This window comes from Cetorhinus maximus, chromosome 4 (assembly GCF_964194155.1).
Source record: "Cetorhinus maximus chromosome 4, sCetMax3.hap1.1, whole genome shotgun sequence".
Taxonomy (NCBI): Eukaryota; Metazoa; Chordata; class Chondrichthyes; order Lamniformes; family Cetorhinidae; genus Cetorhinus; species Cetorhinus maximus.
Window position 1 is genome coordinate 174,061,343 of NC_135882.1, and position 15,274 is coordinate 174,076,616.

At 41.7% G+C, this 15,274-nt stretch overlaps 1 protein-coding gene across 4 annotated transcripts in view; it reads right to left on the reverse strand.

The window, feature by feature from the left end:
- The window catches only part of LOC144680043 (transcription initiation factor TFIID subunit 4-like), a 160,453-nt gene that overhangs the window by 36,934 nt on the left and 108,245 nt on the right, over positions 1-15,274 (reverse strand). For all 4 annotated transcript variants that reach the window (XM_078541154.1, XM_078541155.1, XM_078541153.1 and 1 more), the window contains 2 exons: positions 12,408-12,464; positions 9,603-9,722 (listed from right to left, as the gene is read on the reverse strand). In XM_078541154.1, coding sequence (XP_078397280.1) covers positions 9,603-9,722; positions 12,408-12,464 — 177 coding nt within the window. The remainder of the gene's footprint in view (positions 1-9,602; positions 9,723-12,407; positions 12,465-15,274) is intronic.

Below are 15,274 nucleotides of genomic sequence, written 5' to 3' on the forward strand. Positions count from 1 at the left end.
TGTTACCCCTTACACCAAAAGCTCTTATTTTGTGTAGCAACCTTCAATGTGGCACCTTCTCAAATGCTTTTGGAAATCCAAGTACACCACATCTACAGGTTCCCCTTTATGCATGTTGCTTGTTACTTCCTCAAAGAACTCTAATAAATTAATCAAACATGGTTTCCCTTTCACAGAACTCTGTTGATTTTGCCTGATTGCATTAAGATTTTCTAAATGTCCTGCTATAACCTCCTTACTAATAGATGTTAGCATTTCCCAGTGACAGATGTTAGGCTAACTAGCTCGTAGTTTCCTGCTTCCCATCCCCCTTCTTCCTAGAATAGTGGAGTTAAGTTCGCTATTTTCCAATATGATGGGATCTTTCCAGAATCCAGGGAATTTTGGGAGATTGAAAGCAATACTGCTACTATCTCAGCAGCGGCTTTTTTCAAGACCCTAGGATGAAGTCCATCAGGACCTAGGGACTTGTCAGCCTTTAGTTCTAACAATTTTCTCAACACTCTTTCCCTGGTGATTGTAATTGTTTTAAGTTCTTCTCTCCCTTTCATGTCATGATTAACAATTATTTCTGGAATGCTATTTGTCTCTTAGTGAAAACAGATAAAATATCTGTTCAATACGTCTGCTGTTTCCTTATTTCCATTATTAATTCCCCAGACACTCTTTAGAGGACCAACGTTCAGTTTAGTTACTCTTTTCCTTTTTAATTACCTGTAGAAACTCTCATTATGTTTTTATATTTCTAGCTAGCTTTCTCTCATTTCTCCCTTTTTTTTAAGTCGTTCTATGCTGGTTTTGAAATTCTGTCCAACCTTCTCATTTACCACTAATTTTTGCATAATTGTATGGCTGTTTTTTCAATTTGATACTATCTTTAACTTCCTTAGTCAGCCACAAGTGATGCATTCCTCTCCCAGGGTCTTTCTCTCTTACTGGAGCATAACTTTGCTGAGTGTCATGAAATATCTCCTTAAATATCTTACACTAGATCTCTACTAAACTATCCCTTAACCTAATTTCCAGTTCACTTTAGCCAGCCGACTTCATGTCCTCCTAACTGCCTTTATTTAAATTTAAAACACTAATCTTAGATCCAACCTGCTCTCCCTCAAAGTGAATGTGAAATCCAATGTTATGATCACTGCTACCTTTACTGAGGTCATTAATTAAACACGACTCATTGCACATTACCTGGTCTGAACAGCCGGATCTCTAGTTAGCTCTAGAACATGCTGCTCTAAGAGCCTGTCCGGAAAACACTCTCATGAACTCATCTTCCAGGCTATCTTTGCCAATCTGATCTAACCTATATGTAGATTAAAATGGTACTGCGGATGCTGGAAATCTGAAATAATAACAAAATGCTGGAAAACCTCAGCAAAGTTTGTATGACTCTTCTAAGAGTCACACAGACTCGAAACATTAACTCTGTTTCTCTCTCCATTGATGCTGCCAGACCGGAGTTTTTCCAGTATTTTCAGTTTTTATTTAAAATCATCCATGGTTATTACAGTGCCTTTCTTACAAGCCACCATTATGTCTTCCTGTATACCCTGTCCTAGTGTAGTTACTGCTAGGGGATCTATAAACTACTCCCATAAGTAACATATTACCTTTAGTATTTGTTATTTCTATCAAAACTGATTCTACATCTTGCTCTTTAGAATGAAGGTCGTCCCTCATTACTGTACTAATGTTGTGCTATATTAGCAGAACTACCCCACCACCTTTTCATAGCTTCCTGCCTTTCCAAAATGTCACGTATGGTTGAATATTAAGGTCCCAGCCTTTGTTGGTGCTGGGATCACTGTTGTTCACCATTTACGTAATGGAGTTGGACTTGGGAAACAGAAGCACAATTTGAAAACAAGCAGACAACACCAAACTGGAAGGCGCAGTGAATGCAGAAGATGAAAGCAACAAAATATAGGTGGGCATTAATAACTTTCCACAATGGGCATATAACTGGCAAATGAACATGAATGAACAAGTGTCATTTGATATCTTTTGGCAGGCAGAATAAAGGAGCCATGTACTCCTTGGAAAATGAGTATTAAATGGTGCAGAGGGACCTAGGACACAGCTCACAGGCATAATCACAAAATGGTGAAACAGGTTTAATATGGCAATAAAATAAACTAACTAGGTTTCATTCCTAAGGAAATAGAATTAAATAGAGGTGTGTTAAACTTGCACGGGACCATGGCTAGATCACTTGGAGTTGTGAACTGTTCTGGTCTCCATGTTATAAAAAGCACATATCGGTGGTGGAGAAGGTACAAAAATGATTTGCTAGAATGACACTAGAACTAAGAGATTATACCTTTCAGGAAAACTTGAGATTGGGAGCTCTTTTCTTTGGAAAAGAAACTGAGTGGTCAGAAAAGACTGACAGAGGTCTTCAGGATCATGAAAGGGTTGAATTAGAGATGATGTTTCCACTTGTGTGGGGGAAGAAAGAGACCATAACTAGGAGTCACAAACATAAGATGCTCATAAATAAATCCAATCGGAATTCAGGGGAAACTTCTTTATCCAGTGCGAAGGTGGAACTTGTTACCACATGGACTAGCTGAGGCAAATGGTATAGATGTATTTAAGGGGAAACTAGAAAAGCAAATGGAGGGGATGGAAGGATATGTTGATGGTATTAAATGAAAAAGGGTGAGGACGCAGCCTGTGTGGAGCACGTACACCAGCAAAGACCTTTTAGGTTGAACGGCCTATTTCTGTGCTGTCATTTCTAAGTAACAATTTGTAATAGTAAAATGAAACTTTTTTAAAAAAAGCCAGGCCAGGGTGTTTGGAATTTCCCCGAGTAGATGTCTGATTTGAGTATTAATGTTGTCCAGGTTATATTACTAATTAAAGAGCCACCCACTGCAATGCAGGTTTGTATCACTGCTCACAAGAGCTAGTCAGGTAATGAATTCCCGTATAAAAACAGAAAACTAAAAAACTACTGCGGATGCTGGAAATCCAAAACAAAAACAGAATTACCTGGAAAAACTCAGCAGGTCTGGCAGCATTGGCGGAGAAGAAAAGAGTTGACGTTTCGAGTCCTCATGACCCTTCAGCAGAACTGAGTAAAGTTAGGAGAGGGGTGAAATATAAGCTGGTTTAAGGTGGGGGAAGAGAAGTTGGTTGGGGGGGGGGGAGAAGAGAAGTTGGGGGGGTGGGGGGGTTGTAGGGACAAGCAAGCAGTGATAGGAGCAGATAATCAAAAGATGTCACAGACAAAGGAACAAAGACGTGTTAAAGGTGGTGATATTATCTAAGAGACTGTGCTAACTAAGAATGGATGGCAGGACACTCAAGGTACAGCTCTAGTGGGGGTGGGGTGGAAAGACTGACAGGGCATTACAAGTATAGATTTAAAAATAATGGAAATAGGTGGGAAAAGAAAAATCTATATAAATTATTGGAAAAAACAGAAGGGCAGGGGAAGAAACGGAAAGGGGGTGGGGATGGGGGAGGGATTCCAAGATCTAAAGTTGTTGAATTCAATATTCAGTCCGGAAGGCTGTAAAGTGCCTAAGTCGGAAGATGAGGTGCTGTTCCTCCAGTTTGCGTTGGGCTTCACTGGAACAATGCAGCAAGCCAAGGACAGACATGTGGGCAAGAGAGCAGGGTGGAGTGTTAAAATGGCAAGCGACAGGGAGGTTTGGGTCTTTCTTGTGGACAGACCGCAGGTGTTCTGCAAAGCGGTCGCCCAGTTTGCGTTTGGTCTCTCCAATGTAGAGGAGACTGCATTGGGAGCAACGAATGCAGTAGACTAAGTTAGGGGAAATGCAAGTGAAATGCTGCTTCACTTGAAAGGAGTGTTTGGGCCCTTGGACGGTGAGGAGAGAGGAAGTGAAGGGGCAGGTGTTGCATCTTCTGCATGGGCATGGGGAGGTGCCATAGGTGGGGGTTGAGGAGTAGGGGGTGATGGAGGAGTGGACCAGGGTGTCCCGGAGGGAACGGTCCCTACGGAATGACGCCGGGGGGGGTTGAAGGGAAGATGTGTTTGGTGGTGGCATCATGCTGGAGTTGGCGGAAATGGTGGAAGATGATCCTTTGAATGCGGAGGCTGGTGGGGTGATAAGTGAGGACAAGGGGGACCCTATCATGTTTCTGGGAGGGAGGAGAAGGCGTGAGGGCGGATGCACGGGAGATGGGCCGGACACGGTTGAGGGCCCTGACAACGACCGTGGGTGGAAAACCTCGGTTAAGGAAGAAGGAGGACATGTCAGAAGAACTGTTTTTGAAGGTAGCATCATCAGAACAGATGCGAACAGCTTATACTTCACCCCTCTCCTAACTTTACTCAGTTCTGCTGAAGGGTCATGAAGAGTCGAAACGTCAACTCTTTTCTTCTCCGCCAATGCTGCCAGACCTGCTGAGTTTTTCCAGATAATGAATTCACGTAGTTTGCATTAAATAGAAGGCATTGGTATTTAACAAATGTTAAATTTAATAAGGAAGAAGTTGGTGCTCTCTGTGACTCCGTTGTTGATAGCAAGATTTACTTCCTCAATAAAGCAGCAGTCTTAAAGAAGCCAAAAGGAGTGACAGATTTTAATCGATTCCACACTGCAACAGTGGCTACATGATCAAAAGCATCTCAATGGCTGTGAAGCATTTTGAGATGTCCTGCAACTGTCAAAGGCTCTGTAGAAATACAAGTCTTCCTTTTTTAAAAAAAAAATAAACCTATAACTGCAACACACGATGTAGCACAAAAGGCCATGAAATGTACACAAAATGAAAGGAGCCGCTTTTAAATTCCAGTTATAATGGTTAAAAAAACCCTGAAAATATAGCATTTGGGTTGAATTATTGGCCCCTGAAAGCATTCAGTTCAGTGCAAAACTTAAGGTTAATGGATCACAGAGGTTATTTACGACACCTTAAAATTGTCATTCTAACTTTGAATAGATCAAAGAAATATTTATATAGTCTCTTGAGCATAATAATACGTTCCAAGGCACTTAACAGGAGTGCTACAGGGTAAAATTAGACAGCGAGCCACATTAGGCAATATTAGGGCAAAAGATTGGTCAAAGAGGTGGGTATCATGAAACGTCTTAAAATAAGGAGGTAGAGAGACAGGGGGAGGGAATTCGAGCTTACGACCCAGGCAGCTGAAGACACGGGCACCAGTCGTGGAGCGGTGAAAATCAAGGATGCTTAAGAGGCCAAAATTAGAAGAGTGCAGGGATTTCAGAGGGTTGTGGGGCTGGGGAAGATTACAGACACGGTGTGGTGGGGGGCGGCAGTGAGACGACCTGAAAACAAGGATGAGAATTTCAACATCACTGCTGAGAAGATAGTGAGAATATTGTCCAATTTCAGGCAAACAGAATTTCAAAAATATTTTCTTCCTGGCTTCCCCTTATGCAATACCTCCAGAGTTAAGATTGCATACTGGTTGCTTATTTCAAAGCATCAGTACCATGCGTTATAGTTCTACATTAACCATCCACCCCTCCAATTGGAATGCATTCAGTGTTAGAAGCATAAGAATTATTCTAAGATGGAGGTTCCACTTTATAAAGAATTGACTCAGAACTAAACTTTTTCTTCTCATTGGAGAAGAGGTGGCTGGAGGGACCAGGGGGGGGAAGGTTGATCTAGGTCTTTTAAATGCTGAGAGGCACAGATAATGTAGATGTAAGCAGGTTATTTAATTTGGACTGTGAGCGCAGAACTAGAGGACGAATATAAAATTAGTCAGCCTCAGGCAAGACTAAAGATTTTTCCCACAGAGCAGTAGATATGTGGAACAGACTCCCAGCAAAAGCAGTTAGTGCTTTAGCGATTAACTCCTTCATAATAAAAAAAATAGAAAATTGGACAAATACCTGGTTACTAACAGGACTGAAGGATGTATGAGAGAGATGACTAAATAACCTATGGAATAGGATAGCTCCCAAATTGATGAACGCAGGATGTCATGCTAAAGATGACATCGAACGTAAAGGGTTGCTGCCAATAACTTGCATTTATATAGCACTTTCAACGTTGATAAAAAGTCCCAAGGTCCTTGACTGGAGCAAACTAAAATCGACAGCTAATATCTCCTAATGTGGCTAGCTAGGTCATGGAGGTAAGGTATAAGTTGTGCCTTAAGAGAGAGAGAGGGAGGGCTAGAGAGGCAATGAGGTTTAAAGAGGGAACAGCAGAGCTTAGGACCCAGGCAGCTGAAGGTACAACCGCCAATGGTGGAGCAACAAGAATCAGAGGTCAGAATTGGACAAGCGCAGAGATCGGAGTGTTGTAGGGCTGGCAGAGGTTACAGAGATAGGGAAGGAGTGAAGACCTGCAGGGATTTGAAAAAAAAAATTTTTTTTTTAAATCAAGGCATTGTTTAACTCGGAGCCAATGTAGGTCAGCGAGCACAGGGATGATGGGTGAACAGGATGGGCCAGAATTAGCCTGGAGTCTTCAGGAATTAAATATTAATCTCCTGGGCAATGCTACAGGCAGTGCAGAAGAAAATAATTGGATGTTAAAAAGTGTTTTTCTTTGTCTATGTTCTTCTGAAAGCTTTTGTTTATTAGCCGTAAAAATATTGGAGATAGGATGTTGGTGGGGTGGGTGAGAGGGAAGGCGGCAGTGTGACTAGGTCAGGCAGCTGGAGGGTCGTGCAATAAAACCTCTAGGAATATCAGAAACAGCATAAAAAGGGGACGGGTTGCATGGATTTTCAGACCTGGAGGTGGTTTGCAGTGATGCTGTTCCATCAGTGTCAGTTTTGGGACATTACACATTCCCATTTTTTTCTTTAAAAACAGCTGAGACTTGTGTGTATGGATAAACAACATCCTGTGTGGCAGTGGCAAAGGCAAACCTATCCTCATTTTCGCACCCTGTCTGCAGCCTTTGACATAGTTGAACATATCAGCCTCCTCCAACGCCTTCCCCTACCCCCTCCAATGTTGACAAGCTGGGTAGGTCTGCTCTCAGTGTGGTTCCACTCTATCTATCTAATCGTAGCCAGAATATCACTTGCGATGGCTTCTCTTCCTGCTCCTGCGCCGTTACCTCTGCTGTGCCCCCAAGGATCTATCCTTGGCCCCCGTGCTATTTCTCATCTACATTCTGTCCCTTGGTGGCATCCTCCAAAAGCATGTTAATTTTCAGGGATGACACCCAGCTCCTCTTCATCACCACTTCTATTGAGTACCCTTTCTGTACCCTCAACTGTCTCCTGCTTACTTGAAAGCACCGAGGGAAGGAGGCTGATTACCAGCTACTTCTGGAACCAAGGGGAAACTGCCATTAAATTGGGTACTATCCCTGATGGGACGAATGTCTTTGGTCGGTGGAAGAACAGGCTGAATGGCCTTCTTCTGTTCCAAGCTTAATGCAGAGATGAGGCTGGCACTAAATATACCGCAGTCCACATGGTGAATTTAAATCAAAATTCAGCTCAGTGGATATTTAAGTAACTTCAGCAAGTAAGGAACCAAAGGCATTAAATATCATCTTAAAACAAAAATCAGGTCAAACTTTCACAAAAATACAACGGCAATGCGAGCACCAAGGCAAGTCTAAAAAAGGAACACAATAGAATTATTTAGTTATTTTTAGAAAAATGCCGTGCAAAGGAAATAAATTAGAAATCGCGGAATGTGAAATGGACCACCGACTTTAAAAAGAAATTAGAAGGAACAAAGGCGGCAGAAAATGAAAAAGATTGCTATCGTGCGTATGCAGCTTCTCTTCATCCCTACATGTTCATCCTTCAAATCTCATTTAAGGATCAATTGTTTTTAGACCAAATTTAAAATATTCTTCAGGGTTTCACTGTGCCATTTCAAGAGATATCGGTCTGCTTCAGATTGGCCCAGCAATAACGTTTATCAAACACCGGGTAGTTAAAATATTCACAAGGAGAAAGGAACACTTCTCTCAACTAATAGCAGACACAGCAAAAAAAAAAGGAAAATTGGCTTTGAAGCACTTAAAATATTCAGGGGTCAACCAGATATATTCACATCAAAAATCTCTGCAACATGTTTAAAATATCAACCAATGTAATCCAAGATAAACATTCCTGAAATGCCTTTTTTGTCATTCTTATTTCAAAAAAGGATTATTCTTCTCCATCCTGAGAACGTTACAACACTGGAATTGAGGAATCAAGCGGTTTATAAATGCCACCCAAAGCCCAACAGTTTAACAGCTCTGATTTTGATCCAATTTGAGCACGTGAAGCGGTTTAGGCTCAGCAAATTTATGCCAAGGGTCATTTAGTGAGACCTACAAATCAAGAAGTTAGTACTTTTTTTTTTAAGTCAAAGGTTCAATCCCTGGTTTTTGCCGAGTTAGCTGATTTCAGCCGGGGGAAGTGGTAGGAGTTGGTAGGGTGTACCATACCCTTCTAAAGCATCATTAATGTAGCAAAGTGTCCCAACTGCGCTCCAGAAGGAATGGAGGGGGAGGGGGAATATATAGCTAACGGGAACATTAGAAGTGTCAGGAGAGGCAAAGTGATAAGCCTTGAGGCTTCTAAAGATGGGGAGAGATGTGGCAAATTCAAGGATTTTAAGAAAGGTCCTTCAACCATCAAGGAGTTCAAGTCATAGAGTCATTAAACACAGGAGGCCATTCTGCCTATTGTGTCCATGCAGGCTCTCTGTGGAGCAATCCATTCAGTCCCATCCCTGCCGTCACACCCCCACCCCATAGTCCTGCAAGTTTATTTCCTTTAAGTGCCCATTCAATTTCCTTTCAAAATCATTGATCATCTCGGCTTCCACCATCCTCCTAGCCCCTGCCTCCCAGATCATTACCACTTGTTGTGTAAAAAAAGTCCTCTCTCACATAGCCCCCTGTATCTTTTGTCCAAAATCTTAAATCTGTGTCCCCTAGCCCTTGTACCAGCAGCTAATGGGAACAGCTTTTCTTTCTCTACCTTACCCTAAACCTGCCATAATCTTATACACAGCTAGAAAGTCTCCCCCAAGATCCTCCAAATTCAGTGGCAAGGCAGCATCCTCTCCCAAGCCAACATGCACACTGATGGCCAGGCAAGCTTGTGTATAAGAGACCACTGTCAACAAAGAACTGGCACAGATAACTGGACTGGAAGCAGCAGAGCACCAGGGATACATGACTTGCAAAGGAGGAGCAGGGTTTCAAAATCAATATATTAAGGTACAGCAATTCGCAGAGGCAGTAGTGGCTCAGTGGCTAGCAATCCCACCTCCAAGTCAGATGATTACGGGTTCAAATCCCACTCCAGACACCATGGGATCTTTTAAGTCCACTCAAGTAGGCAGATAGGGCCTTGGTTTGACATCATATTCAAGACAGCACCTCCAACAGTGCAGCACTCCCTTAGTATTGCACTGGAGTATCAGTCTTGATTTCTATGCTCAAGCCCTGGGGTGGAGCTCGAACCCGGAACTTTGAGACTCAAGAGGCAAGCTGCTACAACTAAGCCAATGCTGACACTAAATTTCAAGACGGAAAAAGCTCTCACTTGCCCACGACAACACAGTGACTGGCATCAGAATCGAGGACAGAAAGGTGAGGGCAAATGTGGAAAAGCCCTCCTTAACTCCTTGGCGGGTCTGGACAAGAAGGGAGGAGAAAAATTGCAATACCTCGTTTCCCGTTCTGAGACCGGGTGAGTCGGGCGTTTTTCTTTTTCTTGGTCCGATGGCAGCCAGTGCTGCGAGATTTGCTTCCCGCTGCTGCAACTGTGCAAGTTCCAATTGTTGCATCTGTTCAAAAGCAATGTCATATTTTATTTCCAAAGCTACATAACATTTACAGCACAAAAATAGGCCATTCAGCCCAACAGGTCAATTAATCCTCCACACAAGCCTCCTCCCATCTTACTTCACATCTAATCCTATCAACATGTCTGCTATTCCTTTCTTCCTTATGTTCTTACCTAGCTTCCCCTTAAATGCATCTATGCTATTCGCCTCAACTACTCACTCTGTGCCACATTTTCACCACACTCTGGGTGAATAAGTTTTTTCCTGAATTTCTCTATTTGGTTTATTTGGTTGTCTTATATTTAGGCACCCCGACAAGTAAAAACTTCTTCAACTGAGCTCCCTTCGTAATTTTAAAGGTCTGTATTAGGCCAACTCTCTTTACGAGAGAAAAAAGCCCCAGTCTTCGCAATCTTTCCCGATAGTTATGCAGTTACTCTGGAGGGGGAATGAGATGACAGGCTTGGTTGAGCCTGCAGGCTCTTCTCATTAACAGCACTGGGTGACACTCTGTGACAGGGAAATCCAACCTCCGAGCTGTGGGCCTCTTCCAACTGCAACCGTAAAGTAAATCAGCCCTTTGAGAACAAGGGAACACAATACTGAAGTGAACGGGAACATAACCAGGCCGCTTGTTTGTGAAGTCCTAATCGGAGTGGACAAGATTTCTATAGGTCAAAAGTAGAATCACAATTGGAGAAAGAATGAATCCTTAACAGGAGCACTTCCACCCAAATTTGTACCGTCAATATACATCGTAACACCACCCTGAAGGACTCAAGTGTTAAATGTATACAGGTGCTGGGCATTAACTGGAGATCCACTTGTGCTCCTATATATAGGAGCAGACTGAAACTGTGGTTTTTGGGTTTGGAGGTGCAAGCTTGTAATCTGTGTATCTCTATAAATAAAAGCCTCAAGTGTGTAAAGATTAGGGTCCAGTTCTATCCTTCAGCACCTGGCTATTTAGAATTTGCACACAGCTTGACACACATCCTGATTCACATTCAATTTACACTGCCATTTGGAGTAATTTTGCACTTAGAAATATTAGCTTAGGCATGCTAGGAGTTATCAAGCAAAAATCTGGCACATGGCAGAAGGTCTACATGCATATTGCCACTGCGCTGAAGGCTTATTTGAAGTGGTCGTGCGTGCTGCATCAGAGGTACAACACAAACCACACAGAACAAACTGCAAAGTCTTGAATGTGAACTGTGCCACCACGTCTAAGGTAACTACTCCCTTGTAGGGGTGGGGTAAGGCAGAGTGGGTAGGACAAATGACCGACACACACACACAGACGGCTCCTGTTTATCATTAGACTGCTGAATTATCAGGTTGGGGGGTCATAAGATTCAGAAGGAAACTTGTTAACAGCCAGTGACAAAATAAATTTTGGAACAAAGCTTCCCAGACAGTTCCGAAGTAGCAGTGGTTGCACAAGCAAAAAAAAGGCAAGAGACCCGAACAGCAGGGTAGGTATGGCAAGCAGCCCTTGGTTAAAGGGACAAGTCTGTCCTGATAATGAATAACAAATCAGTGAAAAAAGCTTTCTGTCCACCAGGTTCCATTTTCACATGGAGAATGTTAACACAAACAGCTACTTCAAAAAAAAGTATTAGTTTAAGACACAGTTGTTGTAGTAGCTGGGGGGGGCTACTGGGGAGGGGGTGTCCATGGAAACTAATTCCTTCAGCTCCACAGCCTTCATCAAACACTAGCATTGTCTTTATTAGCATCTGTCGTCAAATCTTTAATCACGAAACGCGAACAGGCTTGATGATTTATTCAGCAGGGAAAAGAATCTGTAGGTCAAGTGAAAAATTTCACACACAGCACGAACATCGGGCACTTTCATTTGCTTCCATTCCCCAACTGCCAGGGGCGAGCACTAGTGAGCTCCAATATTAAGGCTCAATTAAAATAGGGTCCAATTAGTGGAGGTTTTCCTCTCGGGCAACAAGAGTCAGGAAATGGATATTGGGAAAATGTAAAAGTGAGCTACTGCAAGGCGGCAGAAGCAGCAGACATAAATGAACTTATTTGTTGGTTTCTACAGTTGCTGTGCTGGACCCTCTGGGAGGAAAAGCTTAAACCAGTCTTAGCTATAAAATATAAAAAAAAAACCCTGGAGCTAAACATGAACTGTGTGAAACAAGGGCTCCATCACAGTACAGAAAAAAAAACTGCTGGGTTTAGAAAATTAAAAGCCAGAGGCACTTTCCATTTACAACTAAATCCTAGTTCCACCTCTGAGCAGAGGAATTATAAGCAGTAACAGATTTACAAAATGAGCATTTATCCTAAAATATGTAACCCATTGTGATATTCCCAAATAACAAATCCTGAACTTTAATGCAAGAATTTTATTCAGTTCTCAATTATCGAATGTACAGCTGGAATTCTTCAGATAACTTTTTTTTTTAAAAAGAAAGAAACTGAAGGAACACCCGGCCCCAACTCCGCACAATGACCTTGTTTGATGTGCTGCCCTTGCCTTCAGCGGTTCCTGTCCTTGCCCCAGGCTCCACACGGAAAATGGCATGCAACGACTACACAAATCCTGACCTAAATACCAGGAGACTGCTGCCAAAAGAAAAAAAACAACCCTCCACTCGCAAAAACAAGCAACAGAGAAAACAAACGAAACAAGCAAAAAGAGGTAAATCACACTGAGCTCACCTCTTTGGCTCTTTGTTTTAACCTAAGTTGTTCTGGGTCTTCATGCTTGGCCCGACTCTGGTGGTGATTGAAAGACACGAAAAGTAGAATGAAAAATTAAATCAAATTTTCAACATTCAAACTCCCTCTGTCACCTTCATATTTCTTTCCCATTAATATTTCCTGAATGCACAGTCTTTGTAACCAGATTTCTCTGGTAAATTTGTCAAAATCCTTTCAATTAAAAACAAAATGGTCCCCAAGTTAATAGGCTGACTGTACCAATGAGTTTAATATATACATCTACGGATACATGACAAGAATAAATACATTCCCATTTAATTTTCACAAAATTTCAGGAACAGGATGCCAGCAATCCCATTCATTTCCCAAAATATTAGAACCAATTCCTCATTAGAAAATGTCATCTGTTCCAGACAAGGAAAGAAACCCATGAAATGTAATTTCATTGGAAAAAAGCCATCAAGCGGATCCCAGGATTGAAAGGAAACATCTTTGGATTTCAACATTCTGGCAATTGATAACTTTTCCACAACAAGCAACTGATAATTTCATGCCAAATTAAGTAAATAATTTTGGTAGCATATATGTACTTCATTGTTGCAACTATCTGGACATGATAAACAGGTAGGTACAATTCTGAACACTGCTGGGAACCGTTAAAGAGTTAATAGCTGGGTGCAAAGCAACTCCAAAAATGCCTATTCTTTTCATCTTATACCATATATTATTGGATACCTGACATTCTGAGCTGAATACTGCAGATGCAATATACCTTTAGCTGGTAACTGTGCTTCTTATCTTATATACACATATATCAATATGTATGTACACATGTGCATATATTGTTATGACACAGCAGTTGGCAAAGGCTGTTATTTAAAATCCCAGAGGGAAACTTGAAACAACTATCATACCTATATTTTCAAGTGGTATGTTTGAGATGCAGCTTTAAATTCAGGAGTAAGACCACCAGGTCTCTAGAGGTTTTTATATCCAACTACATGAGACATTTATTAAATTTACACAAGTTAACCATATACGTATGGCTACAAATTACTACGATCATAACTTTTAACAAATTCCCAAACTAATCTCCATTAAGGCAACAGCAACCCACAGACTTAACCAGATACCAAGCAAAGCATTTTCACCTTAATTCAAAATGAGGTTCCTTTCACTTTGGTGCCTTTGCAGGAAGTTGTAGGCTTACTACTGCTTTGATGTTACATGCCTCTGCCCTGCACACACAAAAACTCCCTTCTCTGTTATACGCATCACTTCTCTTTGAATGTAAGTTCTCACTGTATCATCGGGCCCTTTGAACTCCACCTCTAACAAAATAAACCCTTTCATAGTCTCAACTTTATAAACATTGCTTGGTGTCTCCTAGCTAGGTGCAAGATTTCACTCCCGCTCTTGAATGCTATATTCAACAAAATGCAAATGTACCTCTACCTTTACATCTCAAAACTACTGTACATAAAAGCACCCAGACTAGCTGGCTTTAATCCAATTAAGACACACAAAGACACATTAAAACAAATAATTTCCAATAACATTAGGGACAATTCCATTTTGGGAATGGTCACAATACAGGGCTTCAAGGCTATGTGGAAAGTGGGATCGTTGGCCACCTTCTCATTCTTTCAAGCTCACTGCATCTGTGCTGCCTCCTTGAAAGAACTTCCCAATTTGTCCCACTCCTCCTGTTCTTTCCCCATAGCCCTGAAAGATTTTCCCCTTCAAGTATTTATAGAATTTCCTTTTGAATGTTATGATTGAATCTCCTTCCTCTACACTTTTCAGGCCATGCTTTTCAGATCATAACTTGTTATGTAAAAAGAAATTCTCATCTCCCCTCTGCTTCCTTTGCCTATTACCTTAAATGTGTCCTCTGGTTACTGACCCGCCTGTCACCTAAAATGGTTTCACCTCATTTACTTTATCAAAGCCCCTCTGTCACTCTGAATATCTTCCCTGTTCAAAGGAGACCCCTCTGCCTTCGAAGGCAGTGTTACACAATATCTTTACCTCAACTGGGCTCAGAGGGCATGTACCTATTGAGGGAATGCTACACTATTGTATGGATGAAATATTTCGAATGAGATATTAAATAGGAGGCCCCATTTATTCTTAGGGGGAATGTAAAAGATCCCATGGTCATTATTTCCAAAGAGGAGCAGGGGAATTATCCTTGTTCAATTTATCCCTCAATCAAAAAAAAATGATCTGGCTATGGTCACATTGCTGTTTTTGGGATCTTGCTGTGTGCAAATTGGCTGTCAGGTTTCTTGCATTACAACAGCAATTACACTTAAAATAATACTTACTTGGCTGCAAAGTGCTTTAGATGCTGAGATCGTGAAAGTCGCAAGATCTTTTCTTTTCGGAGAGCAGGTAACTAGCACCCAGTCTCTGTCATTACAGGGAGTATTTATTGACTGTCCAGAATTGTCACAAGGCCATTGAGAGTCAACCAGATAGATAATGTGGATTTGCCAGAACCTGGCCTGATGGAGATGGGACACAGTGAACTAGTTGGCTTCTTGATAACAAAACAGCAACTTCCTGGTCATTTACTTGAATTGGTCCACAAATGGGCAGATTTATTGGATTCAGCTTCACATTTGCCATGGCAAGATCTGAACTTTACTGCCTTTGGGTTATACTGACATTATTATAACTACCCAGTTACTGCATTGCTGCCCTTCAACACATTTCTACTCTTCAACAAACTACAAGAGCAACCAGCTTATGACTCCCTCCAATTTTCCTTCCCTATAGAGAGCGCCAACATAGGGGGGAAATGTGTTTGGTGCCGGACTCAAGTGGGTAGTTCTTTCAAAGAGCCAACACAGACACAA